The 18,868-nt window shown below is 37.6% G+C and overlaps 2 protein-coding genes across 3 annotated transcripts; one reads left to right on the top strand and one right to left on the bottom strand.

Moving 5' to 3' along the window:
* The first annotated feature begins 2,735 nt into the window (after positions 1-2,735).
* baalcb (BAALC binder of MAP3K1 and KLF4 b) lies at positions 2,736-7,167 on the top strand. The gene is made up of 3 exons (XM_053614551.1): positions 2,736-2,963; positions 6,152-6,344; positions 6,906-7,167. The coding sequence occupies exons 1-3, from the start codon at positions 2,780-2,782 to the stop codon at positions 7,078-7,080; spliced, it is 552 nt and encodes a 183-aa protein (XP_053470526.1). The 5' UTR covers positions 2,736-2,779; the 3' UTR covers positions 7,081-7,167.
* A 2,206-nt stretch (positions 7,168-9,373) lies between these two features.
* nme6 (NME/NM23 nucleoside diphosphate kinase 6) lies at positions 9,374-16,885 on the bottom strand. 2 transcript variants are annotated; one of them, XM_053614550.1, is made up of 5 exons: positions 16,348-16,885; positions 14,201-14,303; positions 13,807-13,846; positions 11,205-11,365; positions 9,374-9,891 (listed from the first exon to the last, which is right to left on the bottom strand). In XM_053614550.1, exons 1-5 carry the CDS (start codon positions 16,438-16,440, stop codon positions 9,740-9,742), a joined length of 549 nt encoding a protein of 182 aa, XP_053470525.1. In that variant the 5' UTR covers positions 16,441-16,885; the 3' UTR covers positions 9,374-9,739. The 2 variants fall into 2 exon arrangements, with proteins under 2 accessions (XP_053470525.1, XP_053470524.1); XM_053614549.1 differs by having other exon boundaries at positions 13,801-13,846.
* Positions 16,886-18,868: the final 1,983 nt, after the last annotated feature.

Consider the following 18,868-nt stretch of genomic DNA (forward strand, 5'->3'; position numbering starts at 1 on the left):
TTTTGATCCCAGGTGGTTTCATAATCATTTGTAATAGTTTGTGTTTATGAGTTGATAACACAATTGAAATGGTACCTATTTAAATGTCAGCCAAGTGTTGGTGTAGTGATCTTCCATTTCAGGAAATTACAGAGCTTTCATTGTTAGCCTATATACATTATATAAACATTCCATTGAAATTCAATAATTAAATTAATTACACATTAAATACATCAGTAACTGGAACATAAATAAGTGGACTCTTGAAAAGAAATAAAGCAACTAGCTTGTGAAAATGTTTCATGGAAATTCCTATTAGTAAGTGAAAGCTCATCTTGGTATGTATGAACAAGTGGGGAAACAGTGGGTTTAAACCACAACAGAGATATAGCTCAGTATTTTCAATTACAACAGGGGCATGGTGGTTAGTTAGCACTTAGTGGTTTGTTACCATGGATATAAAAAGTCTACACACCCCTATTAAAATGGCAGGTTTTTGTGATGGTAAAAAATGAAACCAAGATAAATCATGTCAGAACCTTTTGTATCTTTATTGTGAAATTTTAAGCTATTAATTAAAGTGGAAAAGAATAAGAAACATTTTAGGGTTTTTTTTTTTTTTTTTAAATAAAAAATGTGCAATAACCTGGCTGCATAAGTGTGCACACCCATAAACTAATACTTAGGCTAGTTGAAGCACCTTTAGATTTTATCACAGCATTCAATCTTTTGGGGGTAAAAGTCAATCAGTATGGCACCTCTTGACTTGGCAATATTTTTGCCATTCTTCCTTGCAAAAGCATTCTAACTTTGTCAAATTGGCTGGGCATCTCCTGGGCACAAACCTCTTCAGGTCAAACCCACAGATTATTGATTGGATTGTTTTGGTGAAGCCATTCCTTTGTTGATCTGGAGGTTTGCTTTTGGGTCGTTGTCATGCTGAAAAGTGAAATTCCTCTTCATCTTAAGTGTTTTAGCAGAAGACTTAAGGTTTTGCACCAAAGTTGACTGATATTTGGAGCTATTCATTATTCCCTCCTCCCTAATTAAAGCCCCAGTTCCAGCTGAAGAAAAACAGCCCCAAAGTATGATGCTGCCACCACCGTGCTTCCCAATTGGGATGGTGTTCTTTTGGTTTTTCTTGGTGTTTCTTTTCTTTTCTTTTCATTTCTTTTTTTAAAAAAAGAAGCTTCCGTCTTGCCACCCTAATCCATAGACCAGACATATGAAGAATCTGGGAGATTGTTGTCACATGTAGGGAGCAACCAGAACTTGCCAGAAATAGCTGCAATTCTTTTATTGTTGCTGTAGGCCTCTCGGCAGCCTCCCTGACCAGTTTTCTCCTGGTCTTCTCATCAATTTTAGGTAGTCCTGTTCTTAGTAGTGTCACCGTCATGCCATAATTTCTCCACTTGTTGATTATTGTCTTTATCATTCCATGGTATATCCAATGCCTTGGATTTTTTTTTTGCAACCCTCTCCTGGTTGATATTTTTCAACAGTGAGATCCTGTACCTGCTTTGTATGCTCGTTGCAGCTCATGGCTTTCCCAGGTGGATGTTACCAAAGAAGATGTCAGGAAAATCCTATAGGAAAATCCTATAGGTACTTAATTTGGGGGTAATCAGTCACTTTAATTGATGACAGGTGTACACTAATTAGTATTTAACATGAATTTGAATGTGATTGGTTTATTCTGAACACTGCACCATTCCCAATTATAAAAGGGTGTGCACCCTTATGCAAGCTGAGTATTGGAAGTTTTTTGTTTTTCTTTTTTCCCCAAAAAACATTTGTGTGTGTTTGTCATTTGAAACTTATATGTTGCAATTTTACAGTAAATTTGAAAAAGTTTCTGACATGATTTAACTTAGTTTCTGACATTTCAAGAGGAGTGTCTAGACTTTTTATATCCACTGTAAAGGTAAGCACGTCTGCCTTGCACCTTCGGGGTTTGGGGTTCGAATCCCACCTCCGCCCTGTGTGCATGGAGTTTGCATGTTCTCCCCATGCTTCAGGGGTTTCTTCCAGTTACTCCGGCATTGATTGGCATTTACAAATTGTCCTTAGTGTGTGAATGTGTGTGTGATTATGCCCTGCAATGGGTTGGCAGCCTGTCCAGGAGGTGTCCCCTGCCTTGTATCCTGAGTTCCCTGGGATAGGCTCCAGGGAATCCCCACGATCCTGTGTAGGATAAGCAGTGCGGAAAATGGGTGGATGGACAACTAGCCATATACATAGACAAATGTCTTTACTTTATGCAGTTCGCCTACAATAGTTCTGCAGAGCTCATTCAAATGTTTGGGTGTTAATTTGCACCCTTGCTATAACCTGTTAATCATCACTAATCATTTGATGGTTAGTCTTAGATATTTCTACAGATATTGACCTTTCCAAGATAGGCTCTACTAGCATTTAACATTTTATTATAATATACTAAAATATTATATTAATTACTTATTATTAGGCTACTTAACATCAACACATGAGAACACCTTAACCTTGTTTTGTGTCTCCCACAGAAATAGCATGTTGGTCAGTGTGTAAGTCGACTCGCCATTTGATCAATGGAAAGCAACAAATCAAGAAGACCCAGGACTTCACATCTCAGAGTCTCTTCAACACTGTCTCCTAAGATCTAACAGGCTGGACTGATATATCCATTTAAAGAATGTTGCCTATGTTTTCTCTTTGAAGAGTCTCATTGAACCTCTTTACATCAAGATGAAATAATGAAGAGCTAGTGTATTAAGTACCACTGTTCAGTTCTTCTGGTGTATCCTTCATCCCTGGAAGAATCATGGGTTGTGGAGGCTCTAGGACAGATGCTTTGGAACCACGGTACCTGGAAAGCTGGACTAAAGAGACAGAATCTACTTGGCTGACCAGCACAGATACAGACATCCCATTATCTTCAATCCACAGCATCCCCTCAGAGACCTCCTCTGAGGTTGCTTTTACATCAGAGAAAACCACCAACTCTGGTGAGGAAACATGACAAATAATTATGTAGTTTGTTACAATCTTTCAGAAATAATCGGTTTCACTGTTTCACCAAGACAGTGCATTGCCCTTTGTGAGAATACTGTCAAGACACCAGTATATTCAGCTTCAGTTGTCATGGAGATGGCTCCATTCCTTCTGCAGCTCACTAGATGGGGATAGGCTTTGCTTAACACAATAAGAGCTCCTTAAAAAAATCCAAAACAACATTGCTACAATGGTAAAGATAAAATATTTGAATGGTGACAAGGATAAGTTTGTATGGGCTACTTATAAGGAAAGCTGTGAATCTCAGTGATGCAAAATAAAAATAAAAAATCTTAATATTCAGCTTGAATATTCATTATTTTCCATATGATTCTTATTTTCATGTGATTTGAGTTTTATGTAATTGCTATGTACAGTGGGGGAAATAAGTATTGAATGTGTCAAATTTTTTCAGTAAATATATTTCCAATGAGGCTATTCACATAAAGTTTTCACCAGACATCAGTATTAACTCAAGAAATCCAGAAATATAAAGAATTCACAACATTAAAGTCCATAAATAAAGTTATGTGTAAGAAAGTGAAATGACAGGAAAAAAATATTGAACACGCTAAGAAAAAGCCGATCTCCAAGGCAAGGAAAGGCAAGGAACCAGCTGAAATCCGTAAGTAATTATACCTCCTATCTGTGCAAATTAATATCAGCTGGCTTAGTAAATTGATGGTCTATAAAAAGGATTTTCATTACCAAGGTGTCACACAAGAAACCTCTCATGATGGATAAAAGCAAAGAGCTCTCCCAAAACCTTCGCAACCTTATTGTTGCAAAACTTATTGATGGAATCGGATACAGACGTTTTTCAAAACTTCTGAATCCTCCAGTAAGCACCACTGGGACCATTATCTACAAGTGGAAGCAACATCACTCTGTCATCAACCGGCCATGCACAGGAGCTCCTCGGAAGATTTCTGACCAGGGAGTCAGAAGAAGAGCCCAAGAGCCAAGCACCACTCGGAAAGAGCTCCAGAAACACTTGGAGGCAGCACGTGCCATTGTCACAGAGAAAACAATAGGCAATGCACTCCACTGCTCACGCTCAACCCCGCAAGACTCCATTACTAAAGAAAAAGCATGTCAAAGCTCATTTAAAGTTTGCTACAACTCATTTGGACAAGCCTAAGAAATACTGGGAGAGTGTAGTCTGGTCAGACGAGAGCAAAATTGAACTTTTTGGCTGTCATACTACACATCATGTTTGGAGAAGAAATGGCATTGCACATCGCCCAAAAACACTATACCTACAGTGAAGTTTGGAGGTGGAAGCGTCATGGTGTGGGGCTCTTTTTAATCGCATGGTACTGGCAGACTTCATATAACTGAAGGAATGATGAATGGAGCCCTTTACTGGAAGATTCTTGAGAAGAATCTGCTGCCATCCACCAGGATGATGAAGATGAGACGTGAGTGGAGCTTCCAGCAGGACAACGATCCAAAGCGTACAGCAAAGGAAACTCTCAGTTGCTTTCAGAGAAGAAAAATCAAGGTGTTAGAATGGCCCTGTCAATCACCTGACTCGAATACAATTGAACAAGATTTACAGACAATATGTTTAGAACAATGGGCCAAAATCACACCTGAATACTGCGGCCGATTAATTTCTTCATATAGGAAGAGAAATTTCGTCTTGAAGCTGTCATTACAAACAAAGGCTTCTCCACTAAGTATTAAATAAATTTGTGTGTTCAATACTTTTTTCTTGTGTCATTCCACTTTATTACACATACATTTATGGAGGTTAATGTTTGGATTTCTTTATATGTGTGGATTTCTTGAGTTAATACTGATGTCTGGTGAAAATTTCATGTGGATAGCCTCATTGGAAATATATTTACTGAAAAAAATGTTGATGCGTCCAATGCTTATTTCCCCCACTGTAGATGTTTCAGCTTTCCTTCTATAACACTCAATAGTTACATACAGGAACTCAGAGTGTTGTGATTTATCTTTTAGAGTCAAGTATAAGAGTCATCTAAGTTCCACCATTATTATATATGCAGTGCCCTCCGTTAATATTGGCACCCTTGTAAATATGAGCAACGAAGGCTCTGAAAAATTGTCTTTATTGTTTAACCTTTTGATCTTTTGTTCAACAATTATTGGCAGTCAATACTTTGTGCTACCTCCCTTTGCCAAGATAACAGCTGTGATCTTCTCCTATAATGCCTGATGAGGTTGGAGAATACATGGCAAGGAATCTGAGACCCTTCCTCCATACAGAATCTCTCCAGATCCTTCAAATTTTGAGGTCCACACTGGTGTACTCTCCTCTTCAATTCACCCCACTGGTTTTCTATGGGTTTCAAGTCAGGGGACTGGGATGGCCATGTCAGGACCTTGATTTTGTGGTCAGTAAACCATGTTTGTGTTGATTTTGATGTATATTTTAGATCATTGTCCTGCTAGAACCAACCACGGCCCATTTTAAGCTTTCTGGCAGAGGCAGTCAGGTTTTCATTTAATATCTGTTGATATTTGATAGAGTCCATGATGCCATGTATCCAAACAAAATGTCCAGGTCCTCTGGCAGAAAAACAGCCCCAAAATATTAAAGAGCCTCCACCATATTTAACCGTGGGCATGAGGTACTTTTCCATATGGCTACCTCTCTGTGTGCACCAAAACTACCTCTGGTGTTTATTGCCAAAAAGCTCTATTTTGGTTTCATCTGACCATAGAACCTGATCCCATTGGCAAACTGAAGATGCTCGAGTTTGTTTTTGGATGAAATCCTTCCAAACAACGTGCGGTGATGTAGGTGACTTTTGGAGATTTTCTGACCCCAAGACACAATTAACTTCTGTAATTCTCCAGCTGTGATACTTGGAGATTTTTCTTGCCACTCGAACCATCCTCTTCACAGTGCGTTGGGACAATATAGACACACACCCAATTCCAGGTTGATTCATAACATTTCCAGTTCCAACAGCAGGTTAAACAATAAAGAAAATTTTTCACACCGTTCATTGCTCATATTTACCAAGGCTGGTAAATATTAGTGGAGGGCACTGTAAAGCTCAAAACTCGACCTACCCAAAACCTTTGGATAGATTCTGGCTCTAATGATTGCCAAAGGTCACTGGGTTCACTAACATTTTTGGTTCCTCTATATTTGCACTGACAGATATATTTGACGATGGCCTGCCAGCTCCTGCTCAGGCGTACCTGAAGGTGTGTTCTGCCATGTCTGAGCCTACTCATAATGATGTGAAAAGTGGTGGTCCTCATGCTATACTGGCCTCTCAAGAACAGGAAGGGGTGCCCTCCTCACCAGGCACCACAGTCCAGAGAAGAAGTGTTGTTTGCACTGAAGAGATTGTAAGTTTGAACTTTACACTCAACAATAGCCCTATTAGAAATCAGGTGTTATCTTCAGAATTGTTTCATTATAAATACACAGTGTGCCATTAAACTGTCAAGCTGCTATATACAAATTTGCTAGAGTAATTCAAAATAAAGTCCATACTTGATCCAATTTACTGGAGCAGGAAGAAAGAGCAAGAATATTTCCTTTATTTATTAGCCAAAACATTGAGATTTGGTTGGACATAGATGTCCTCAGATCTTAAAATAAATCAATAGCGAGGCATTGAGTTTACAATTATAACAAAAATGTATTGCAGATGTTATTATTCCAGCCTTGATGTTAATATAATCAGGGTACCCCAAGAAGACATCTATCCTAATACTTCTTTGTGGTATCCTGTGTCCAACATATCTTATGTCGCAATTGTGGTTTATCAGTTTCACATTACATCGACCGAGTAGAATAGAACATAATGAGCAGATGTGCAAATTACATTATCACAATGTGTATTGTACAATCATTTTGCAATCTGTAATCACATTCCATTGTTTGTCTTTTTTGTATTCTGGTAAACCAAGTGGCAAGACAACAGGATGTCCACTAAGCAGGTAACCATCACTGTAACCCAGAGCATTCGTCAAGTGGACAAGAGTGGAAAGATCAAAGAAAAATCCCACACTACTTTTGAGATCATGAAACCTCAGGATTGTTTGAAGGAAGCAGAAGCAGACTCTCTTTTGAAGTGAGACTGATATAAGGAGGCTTATGGATCGTCAGTCTTGTAAAAACTGTGATGAACAGAAGGCAGCATGGAATCTAAAGGGAGGTCTGATTTTTGACAGAAGCACAGGTCTGTAAATGTGGTCTCAATCAAACAGGCTTTATTAGACTATGTAGTTTTGTGTGAAAGTCACATTTTGTTCATTTATGCCAAATGCTCGCTTTTATTGATCATTCTCCAATGCCATGTCTTTATTATAATAGGGGCAACAGAGTTATTTGAAGAAGAGAAAAAAAAAAAAACAGGGTAGATTTATGACAATAAAAGTAAACACCAGAAGGCCTCTTAAGCTATTTATATAAAAGTATAAACAAAAACACATGGTTACATCTGTTTTATGTGGGCAGCACACCAATTGTATGTATTTTTCCTGTTAATCAAGAGTGCCTTTTTGAAGGTTGGATGAATAATTCACTTTTACTATTTTGATAAATGGGATTTTATTGGGGAGAATTTAACAAATTAATATAATACCTAGGCAGCACAGTGGTGCAGTGGGTATCATTGCTGCCTCACAGCTCTATGGTTCAATCCTGAACCTGGGCAAAGTTTCTCATGTTTACACCATTTTACAAGGGTGTGCTCTGCATTTCCTGGTTTCCACCATGCACCAAGTGTTACCAGGATTAGCTCTGGATCCAACGTGATCCTGACTGTGGTAAAGCGGTTACTAAAGATGAATGACTAAATGAATGAATGTAATACCCAAAATAATAAGTTAATTGCCTTTGGTTTGACATGGAGTGTCAGAACATGCTAAGCTATAGTCATGTGAAAAATAAGTACACAACATTTAAATTGATTTTTTGTTTTTTTTGCATATTTGGACAAGCAAACAATAATTTTCACAACTTAAATTAACAACAAAAAAAACAAACAGATTAGTCACATGGAAAAAGTAAGTAACATTTATCACACCTTCAAATCCATAAAATTAGAATCAGGTGTTTTTTTGTTATTGTTGTTTTTGGTGCCAGTGATTAGAATCTGCTTAGCGAGTGCAGGAGTTATTTCAAACTCTCACATCTAGTGTCTGTTGTTCCCTTTGCTATTGAGGTGTATGGAGTCATCATGCCCAAATCTAAAGAGTTCTGTAAGGCCTTCAGAAAAAAGGTTGTGGATGCCTATGAGTCTGGGAAGGGATTTAAAAAATCTCCAAATGATTTGAAATACATCATTCCACTGTAAGGAAAATCATCTACAAATGCCGGAGATTTCCAACAACTGTCAATTTATCCAGGACTGTTGGCCATCCCAGCAAATTCAGCCCAAGAGCAGACAGTCTCATACAAAAAAAAGTCTCCAAGAACCCCAAAATTTCATCACAGGATCTGTTAGTAAATCTTGCAATTGTTGGTGTCAAAGTGCATGCTTCTACAATCAGAAAGAGATTGTACAATTTTGACCTGCATGGGAGGCATGCCAGGAAAAAGCCTTTGCAAGACAACAGTTTGTCAATGAGCATATAGACAAAGACCAGGCCTTTTGGAATAATGTGCTCAGGACAGATGAAGCAAAGATAGAGTTGTTTGGCCACAGTAACAGCAGACATGTTTGGCGTAGACCAAAGACAGCTTTTCAGGGGAAGCACCTCATACCAACTGTGAAGCACGGTGGTGGAAATGTTATGTTATGGTTTGGGGTTGCTTTGCTGCCTCAGGGACTGGACAACTTGCATTCATTAATTCAACTATGAATTCACAAATTCTTTCATCAGGATAATGATCCTAAGCACACTAGTGAATCCATCAAGAAATGGCTCAAAATGAAGAAATGGAGGGTTATGGAATGGCCTAGTCAAAGCCCAGATTTGAATCCCATTGAAATATTGTGGGGGGATTTGAAACAGTCAGTACATGCAAGAAAACCCTCAAACATCTTGCAACTGAAAGAATATTGCATGGAAGAGTGGTCAAAAATTCCAGCAAGCCTGGTGGACAATTATGCAAAATTCCTACTAGAAGTAATTTCTGCTAAAGGGGGCAATACTAGCTTCTGAGACCAAGGGTATACTTACTTTTTCCACAGAAGAATATCACATCTGATGATATTTCTGTTGAATAAATGATTGAAAAATATATTTTTCCTTGTGGTTTGTTCAAATATATCAACTTTATTAATAGGCACTGTTTCAAAAATGATCAAATGTTTGCTTGTCCAAATATGTCAAAAAAGCCAACAATTTCCATGGGGTGTACATATTTTTTTCACATGACTGTATAACACCATGATAACACAATGATGTTCCCATCTACTGCTTCCAACATTAAGGCTTTTTTATTTGTTGATGTGACGGAAACTATCAAATGTATGCTCTAAATGTATGAGCAAAATCCAAAGCTGTGTTTAAAACATTAACTGGATTTTTTAACTGCTTTGATGAGTGTATTCAATAATAAAAGTAGCAATTCAAAGTGCATGTGATGCAACACAATCATTTGCAAAGACAAAAGACACACAAATATTTGAAAATAATAAAGATTCTATAAATCATAAATCAAAGACGGTAACACAGCACCCTGTCAGCAAATTAAATACAAGAAAATGGCACAATATTCAGCATGAGCAGTGCTCTCAGGTCTTTATATACAGTAGAGCTGATTCTGGGTAAGGCAGTAGAATGGTTAGATGTGTTTTAGTGCAGTATGGATTTGTCTCTGCTCATCGTATTCAACGTGCCCCGCCCTAAAACATGGCTCCTCCATCTCTAGCCAGTGCTGAACACTGAACTCTGGAAAGAAGAAAGCAATCTCTCTTTCAGCAGACTCTGATGAATCTGTGAGAGCACACAAAAATTTTAATTAGCTTAAGTAAAAGCACAGAGACAAGCAGAAGAACTGATCCTGACCGCAGCATTCGCAGGCAACAGAACACATACGCATTCGGTAACTACATATCCACCGGTAAACACCCACCATAAAATGCACTTCCAGGAACATAACACAGTTTGTTTACAAATGGATGTGTGCTGACTGTGTATATGGCATCACTCAGTCTATTAGATTTGTACAATTGTGAGAAATTGGTCACTGAATAGAGAAAAAAAAAAGACTGCATGAAGAAATTGATTTCAGCAGGAGAATAGATTACTCCAACAGCCTGTTCTGACCATTCATCTGCAGTTGAAGCAGAAAAGCCTTTATATTGTTAGCTAACTCATATTGATTCAGGTCATTTTAGAGTGACCACACATGATGATTAATAATAAGTAAATTTTGTACACATCAGTCATTATTCAGATGGTCAAGAGCTTCAGGTAATGTTCACATCAAACAACAGAATAGGGGGAAAATTGTGATCTCTGTGACTTTAACCGTGGCGTGATTGTTGGTGCCAGATTAGCTGGTTCACACACAACGGAGTTTATACAGAATGGTGCAAAAAACAAAAAACATTCTGCGTGCGGAGGGTCTGCAGACTGAAACGCCTTGTTGATGAGAGAGATCAGAGGTTGCAGTGGGGTGTAATATTTTGAGTGAAAGGTTTGTATATGTGTTCTATCTAAAATAAACACTTAAGTTATTTAGCAATTTCCTATTTATTGATGTTTTATAATTCAAGCACTTTTTAAGCACCTCTAGCACCACTATTTTCAAGGTTTTCCAGTACTTCAATTTCAAAAAGCCAAATTCAAGTACTTCAAGCACCTTGTACGAAGCCGGTAATTAATACATTTTTGGTTTTTAAGAATTTGCAAAAAAATACTAAAAATCCTTGCAAAAGAATATGAGCAACTGACTAATTATAATTTGTATTGCTTTAAAAAGTAACACTGTTTAACTATAAAGGGGATTGTAAACACATTGCCTGGTGTTTCTGTGGATTTGTCTGCTTCCTCCTCACTTAGTTAAAACATTATGAATGAAAAGATGTGATATAATGTAAAATGATGATAATACTGGTGACCCACCGAGAATCTTAACATACACAAAATTTTGATTCGCAAGGAACCGAATCATAATGAATTTCCCAAGCTGGCACTTGTACACTGTGTGGATATTAGTTGCTTTTGATGCTCCATGTTGTAATTGAATTCTGAACATTTAAGGATGTACACATCACATTCTACATGATCATGTCAGCAAGTACCTGAGCCATGAGTTGTGTTCCTGGTGTCAGTGAGCCCATATAGTGCTCGAATGCTCCTGGGTGATGTGTACCGTGCTCGATACACTTTAGTGGGACCCATCAACTCCCGCCAGTGAGTAACAGCATCCTCTCTCGCTAGGATGTAAGCTCTCATTGGACCACTGAAATGGAAACAATGAACATCCTATCTTAACTGCTAGATCCCTTCAAGTAGAACGACTAACCTAGAAATAACTTTTTGTCACATCATTTATACTGGTATTGTATAAAGTCAACAGTATAACTATTTCAGTTTATGCCACAGCACACAATTCTCGAATCCGATCGCTCAGATGTTGATTAATTTAGTATAACAGCAGCTCTGACAGCCGTGCCAGCTGTAATTCTAATCACAGGTTTATAATAATGCACTTGTTCTAATATATTATCACTTCTATAGTAATAGCTCATTCACAGGCCAAATGCTCACATAATTTAAGTCTAATAATAACCACAAAAAAAAAAAGAAAAATGTATACTCGTTGATATGGTAAAGGTCTCTATAAGGAGACGTTTATTTTGGGGATTTTTCACCCAGTTTCTCCCAAATTTGATCTTGGCCAATTCCCACCCACTCCCCTATCAAACAACAGCTACCAACCAGGAAGGGCTAACACGTGCTTCCTCCGAGACACGTGAAGCCAGTCAGCTGCATCTTTTTGAACTGCTCCTCATGATGCATCACACTCAGAGGAAAGTGCTATCAGCCATCTTCCACATACATGAGCTCAGGCCATAAACAATGCCCATGATTGGCTAGTGTTGTTGTGACTGACAGGGTAGAGAGAGTATACCATCCCTCCTACCCAGAGGACAGACAAATTTTGCACTCTTGCATTCAGTAATAAATGAAACATACATGTGACAGCTTTCACCATCCTTGGTTGGTAACCCTTTTATGTAAAATAAGAGAGAGATGACATGAAAATTATCTCTAAAGGACTAGAACGTTGTTCATGACTAGCATAGATTAATTCTGCTTTTTTGTTTGTTTTAAAAGTAACCCTGTTGAGCTGTAAAGGGAAATATAAACACATTGCTTTGTGTTTCGGTGTATTTGTCTCTAAAGGACTAGAACATTGTTCATGCACATGTCTGATATAAACATCAGGAATATCGAAATAAAGAGCTGCTTCTTTTATGGGAATCCAAAAAGCAGAGCCAGCAAACCTCAAGTGGCGTGCTCACGTTTCATCTTTTATTTTTAAGCTGCCTGATGACTGGCTGCCATGGAAACAACTGACCGGATAAATCCTCATCATTTTAGGCTAATCCATCCTTTAAGAATCTTAACAGTACTACCAGTGTAGACTACAATATTTACCTCATGTTCAGAAGCTTAAATAACTATCTGACAGCACATTCTTCAGGATTTTGGTATTATAAGCTTCTGTCTGGGTGAAGAGCCATTTTGTGATATGAGACATGAAAGATTTGACATTCTAGCCAGCAAAAACCTAATGTTCAGTAATCTGCAGTTACAGCTCAACAAGGCCTACACTTTAAGATTGCTCAAATTTATAACGTTCTATCTAACTTATTATATATCCCGTTTCTTATTAAGCGATCTCGTAATCTCGTTAAATAACTAATAAATGGTAATAATTTCAGCAGAGAAAGCTATTTCGAGGCTATTCTGACCATATCATGATCATATATGCTTGTCATTACTTTTCAGTTTTATTTTTCTGAATGTATTCTCGAAGATCTGAATTACAAGACATTTCTTTAAACGTTGTTCCTAATCAAAATATTCTGTCTTGAATTTCAGTTGGAAAACATTTAACAACAATAAAACCTACAATCAGAACCTACAATACATGTTTCTATGCAACCACACAAACACATCTTACAAGTGAAGTTCAATTTCTTTAAACACATTGAATGTCAGTAATATTTAATGCTAATGTTATCTGATGTTAGCTTTTCTATATTTTTTTATATATATACACATTATTAGCTTTTCTCTATGTTGAAGACTTTCTAAAAACATTTATGCACAAAACCAGCAAGAACAGTATTAAACTTGCTTTTTAATACTCTCATGGAGCATACCGTATGGGTAACACTGACAGATAAAAGTTACGTTTTCCTCTGGCTTGCCATACAGGCTTCAAGACTGTTCTTTTCTGATTGGTCAAGGCCGCCTATGTTGTGTTAACCGTATGTTCATCCTCAAAGAAGATTAAAAACGGAAAGAAGATAAAACCAGGTTTATCTCTGGGTTTCAGAGCACACCACAGAACCTAATCATTTTTACCAAAATGCCATAAAACCTTATAATACAGCAGTTTGTCAGTAATATGAATGTCAAAAACATATCATTAATGTAATAATATGTGATCCAGTTAATATCTGAATGAAAAAAAATGAATTTACAAAGGCAAACACTTGAACAATGATTAATTTACACTTTCACACAATGAAATTTTTGAGTCCAACACTGCCCACATATTCTTTAGTCTATAATTTCTAATGTGCAATTTTCTTCAGGCTGCTTTATGAAACATGATGGTGAAGAGATGGTGAGGAAGATGATAATTACATAATGACTTACTCATACCTTGACATGAATTCAACTAGTCGCTGGTAGAAGAACCGTCCTACAATGGAAACCAAAATTTAAATGGATTTCAATTAGGCAAGCAGGCAGCCTGGGCTATTACTCTGTTAGCATGCTTTCAAATGGCAATTTTCAAATTCAGCACCTTCACGACTCATATATGGATTATGAATGACATATGCAAGTTGGCAAAAGAGAGCAATAATTTGTTGTTTGTCAGAGAAATGATAGGTATTACACTGGCATCAGTTGGCTCATTCAGGGAAAACTCTTGCAATGAATTATTAGTTAGGAATAAAGATCAGTATCCTTACACAATTTCATCCTTTTCTTTTGCCTTGAATATGAAATGCATATAATCCACATCTGTGAGAGTCGAAACATTCTTCCTTACCTTTATGCTCTGCATAAAACCTCTCTGAATCACTTCTTCTCCAGATGAGATCTTTCCTTCTAACAATGAAGAAGTCGTTCTCTAGAATGTTCTGATGAAGAGCCTTAAATATAAAAATGCAACATTTTAAAATTAATTAGTAAACGTATTGCTACATGAAGAAAAAAGGAAGATACTGATATTTTAACATTTAGATACAAAAAAATAGAATTTTAATCAGTTGAAAAAAATTTAATGTGGGTGTATGCTGCAAGAGGAGATTTCAAAACACAAGGCAAAATCAAAGTATAAAAAAAAATTTATATAATTTTTAAGACATTTTTCCAGTCCTCTCAGCCAATAGTGGACATTCAAATGATTCTGTAACATTTATATCACATTCACTACTTGGCTTTTTATGGTACTGTTGATAATGAAGGAACAAGAATGAAGCAATCACATTTAATGCTGTAAAAAATGTCACTGCCTTCTTTATTTTACCCTAAAGGTATGCAAATTTTATATCACTGTAATTTCTAAAACCATCATTGGGTCAAATAGCCATTGCATGTAAGTCATGAACTAATTATTTAGTATTTTGTCTTTATTAGTTATCTGTTTGCTGCTTTTTATTGTATTCCAGTCTCACATCATGAAGTTGGCTGTTATAATTCTCCAACTCCCTTTATAGGATTAATAAAGTGTCTGTCTTCCTGTCTGTCTATAGATATATTAAAAGGCAGACAGATGCATCTGTCTATCTAACAAGTATATTCAGACAGACAGAATATGGAAAATATCTATCATTCATCTAAAAATTTTCAAAATCCAAAGTTATGACTCAAAATGTTGAAGGCTTCTCCACTCAAGGGCATTTCAAATTAGCACAAAGTGGGCAATGTTAGATTTCACCCAATGTTTCAATTAATCACTTTCATGTGCATCTACACGCGCAGATTAAAGCACCACAGCCTGGGTGCCAAAAGAACTAAAGATAATTGCAATTCTTTGAAGCTGAACCATTGTATATCTTTATCCTGGTCAGGGTCGTGGTGGATCTGGAACCTATCCTGGGAACACTGGGCATGAAGACAGGAACTTAACATTGCCAATTGCCCAACCAGCATGTTTTTGGCAAGTGAGAAAGGAAAGGAACCCCACACAGACACGGGAAGAACATCCACACAGTCAGTAACCCAAAGTTAGTATCGAACCAGGGACCCTGGATCTGTGAGATGGCAATGCTATCAACTGTGCCACCCTCTTTGAAGATCCATATCACTAATGTTTCCCAAGGGCTCCAAATGTATGGTCCACATGGCCAACCACAAAAGCTGCCACAGGCTTTATTAGGTTGGCAATGAACTAAGCATTAAAAATGCAATTACAGTATTGCATTGTAATACCATAACTGGCTCAACAAACTTCACAGTGAATTGTGAAGGGACTGTTCAATCACAAAATCTTTGACCCAAAGACCTTCCCTATATGTTTAAATATCATTCAGGAGAACCAGTATCCTGTAAAAGACTCAAATGTTTCACTAATGCAAAGTATTCAATTACTATTTACTACTATTCCTAATAATAATTTTACCGATTATTTCACATAATCTATTGATCTTTAATGACACCCGCATGGTGCGCTGTGATGGACTGATTTATTCCCACCTCACTCCCAGTGTTCCTGGGATATTCTCCAGATAAACCACAACTTTGACCAGGATAAAGGGATTACAGAAGATGAATGGATGGATGAAGAATACACCAAATTCAACTCATGAGTTGAATCTCATGTGCTAAACTCTGACACATCCAGGGTCATTGCAGTACCAGTGAAAGGTAACTGGTGTCATTGTGGATCAACATAAAAAAACACTCGCTTTGTAAGCAAACATCCATATTGGTCTGGACGTTCATCTACCCTTCTCCTAAACCACAGATTCCCAACACTGGTCCTGGAGTACCCCTCTGACCTAAACATATTTTTTTGGGTGTGTTTTCCCTTCTCTGACACATCCACACTCAAGAATTGGCTTATAATTAGCTGATTAAGTTCAATCGGGTGTGTTGGTCGCAGAAAATGCGCAGGACAGGGGTACTTCAGGACCAGAGTGTCCTAGACATACGTGCACACAGACGGCAACAATATTCCTATCCTCCTCTCACCTCCAGTAGTAGAGGATGCGCGACAGCGTCCGGTTTTATGATTGCAAGGGTTAGCTGCAGCACCCGCGCGCATCGTAGATGAGTTAATATCATAACCTGTGTTGGGAATAAAATGCTCCTTCGTGTTTACCTGTCACCTTAATCCACTAGTTGTAAAGGTTCGACCCTGATAACGTTGTGATGTAAACTGGCTAACACTTCACATCGTCTAGTAACCCTGTTAAATCTCCCAAAGGCGTCGAATAACTAACTTGGATTAATATTTATTTATTTATTTATTTTAAACGACTAATGGTTCGTTCATTTCTTTCAAACTTTGCTACTTCTGCACGAGACCCGCAGCCTGTGTGGGCGCCGCCATTTTGCTCTTTCGTAAAACAACAACAGCGGTGAACGGTCCAATCAAATTTCTCCTCTCAGGTCAAAGGGAAGGGAGCAACACATCCGTACTCACGTACTGCCCTACTAAATAGTATGTCAGTATAATAGTCTGGCGTGCTATTTTGGCATACTATTTAGTACGCTAGTATGAGATGTAAAGTAATATGCGTAGTGTTAGTATAGAAGTAGCCAAATCCAAACGGTGCAGTATTAAATGTATTAAACAGTATGTCATAAACAAATACACTTGTTACTTGACATACTACTGTTGTATGCGTTTTGGACGAAGTTACAACGTATTAAACACTGTCTAAGATTAAATATAGACTAAAAGTAGTCTGCTTTTTAGTCTAAATGGAGTACCATCTAGATTTCTGTCCTGTCTCATTAGCATTTTAGCATTAATAGAGTTAAATTGTAACTGCTGGACAGATAATACAGTAGGCCTAATTGTTTTCCCTAATAGACAACATATATTATTATTATTATTATTATTATTATTATTATTATCCATCCATCCATCCATCTTCTATACCGCTTATCCTTCCTTCAGGGTCACTGGGAAACCTGGAGCCTATCCCAGGGAGCATTGGGCACAAGGCAGGGTACACCCTGGACAGTGTGCCAATCCATCGCAGGGCACAATCACATACACATTCACACACCCATTCATACACTACGTACACTTTGGACATGTCAATCAGCCTACCATGCATGTCTTTGGACTGGGGGAGGAAACCAGAATACCTGGAGGAAACCCCTGCAGCACCGGGAGAACATGCAAACTCTGCACACACAGGGCCACGGTGGGAATCGAACCCCCGACCCTGGAGGTGTGAGACTAACCACTAAGCCACCGTGCGCCCAACATATATTATTATTATTATTATTATTATTATTATTATTATTATTATTATTATTGTTGTTGTTCTTGTTCTTGTTCTTGTTGTTATGTTTGTTGTTGTTTTCTTTTGTACACTTTAAAATGGTCAATGTCGAAGTTGCCGTTGTTAAGTGATTGGCTATTTAAAAAGGTGGAGGAGCCACTTAATATGTCCCGCTCTGATTACCTTTTTTCAGTTTCAGTGGAAATTACGTTGGAAAACACATTGAATAACGCTGCACGTTTCAAGGCACTTCATGGGGACTATGACATAATTAAACATATATTTACACCCAATTAATAATCATTTAAAAATCTTATAAAACTATAAAACCAGATTGTAGCTGGAAAAAAACAAGGAAACGTGGCATAATTTATTTATTTTACCAAAATGAAAGCATGCTTGAGAGCTTGATTGTCAACAGTGTTTTTGCTGTATTTGTGTGTTTCATATGAATAAAGTTCATATGCATACAAGACATTTAATTGCTGCATGCTTATGACAGTTTGGAAGTTGTTTATTTCATGCTCATAATTTTATTAAATGCAAGACAGCATGCTGTTTGGTGGGTCGGGTAGAATCTGGTGGATCTTTGTTTAAACATAAAACACTGCTTCATAGTTGTTCTAATTCCCACACTTTTCTTAATCAAAATACCAATTTAAGCAAGTATAGAAACATAGTGAGTTTCCAGTCCACCAGTCTAACAAATAAACAAATTAGAATGGGGCAAACCTTTTAAAATATATTACTTGTTATTAAACGATCCATGCCCCAGGCATCACTTGTCACGCTCTATACAGGAGGTCTGTCCTGCTTTTACAACAGGGTATAGCTGACACCAGTTGAAGCCACACACACTCTATTTTGACACCCTGTGTGTTTCATGTGCCTCAGTAAAACTGAAGGTGACAGGGTGGGTCAGGTCAGAAAGGCATTTCCTGTCATATTCCCATTTGGTCATCTGCTATTTAGTGTCCTACCACTGATTGTACTTTTATTTTATAGGACATTGAGATGTGGCCATGCTAATCAATGTATGGGCCATAATAGATATGGGCCAATATAGTTTCAGTTGATAATCCAGGAAAACGTACTTACAATAAAGGAACAAAAATAGTAGTTTCCATTTTATCATGTAAAATACGTTTGCAGCTGAAAGATCGTTTTTCCCCCTATAAGGCCCTGTTGTCTTCATTTTCCTCTCTATGTATGTCCATGTTTTCATCTGAGATAAAACTGTCATCTGCTGGCTC

This window comes from Ictalurus furcatus, chromosome 25, assembly GCF_023375685.1.
Source record: "Ictalurus furcatus strain D&B chromosome 25, Billie_1.0, whole genome shotgun sequence".
Taxonomy (NCBI): Eukaryota; Metazoa; Chordata; class Actinopteri; order Siluriformes; family Ictaluridae; genus Ictalurus; species Ictalurus furcatus.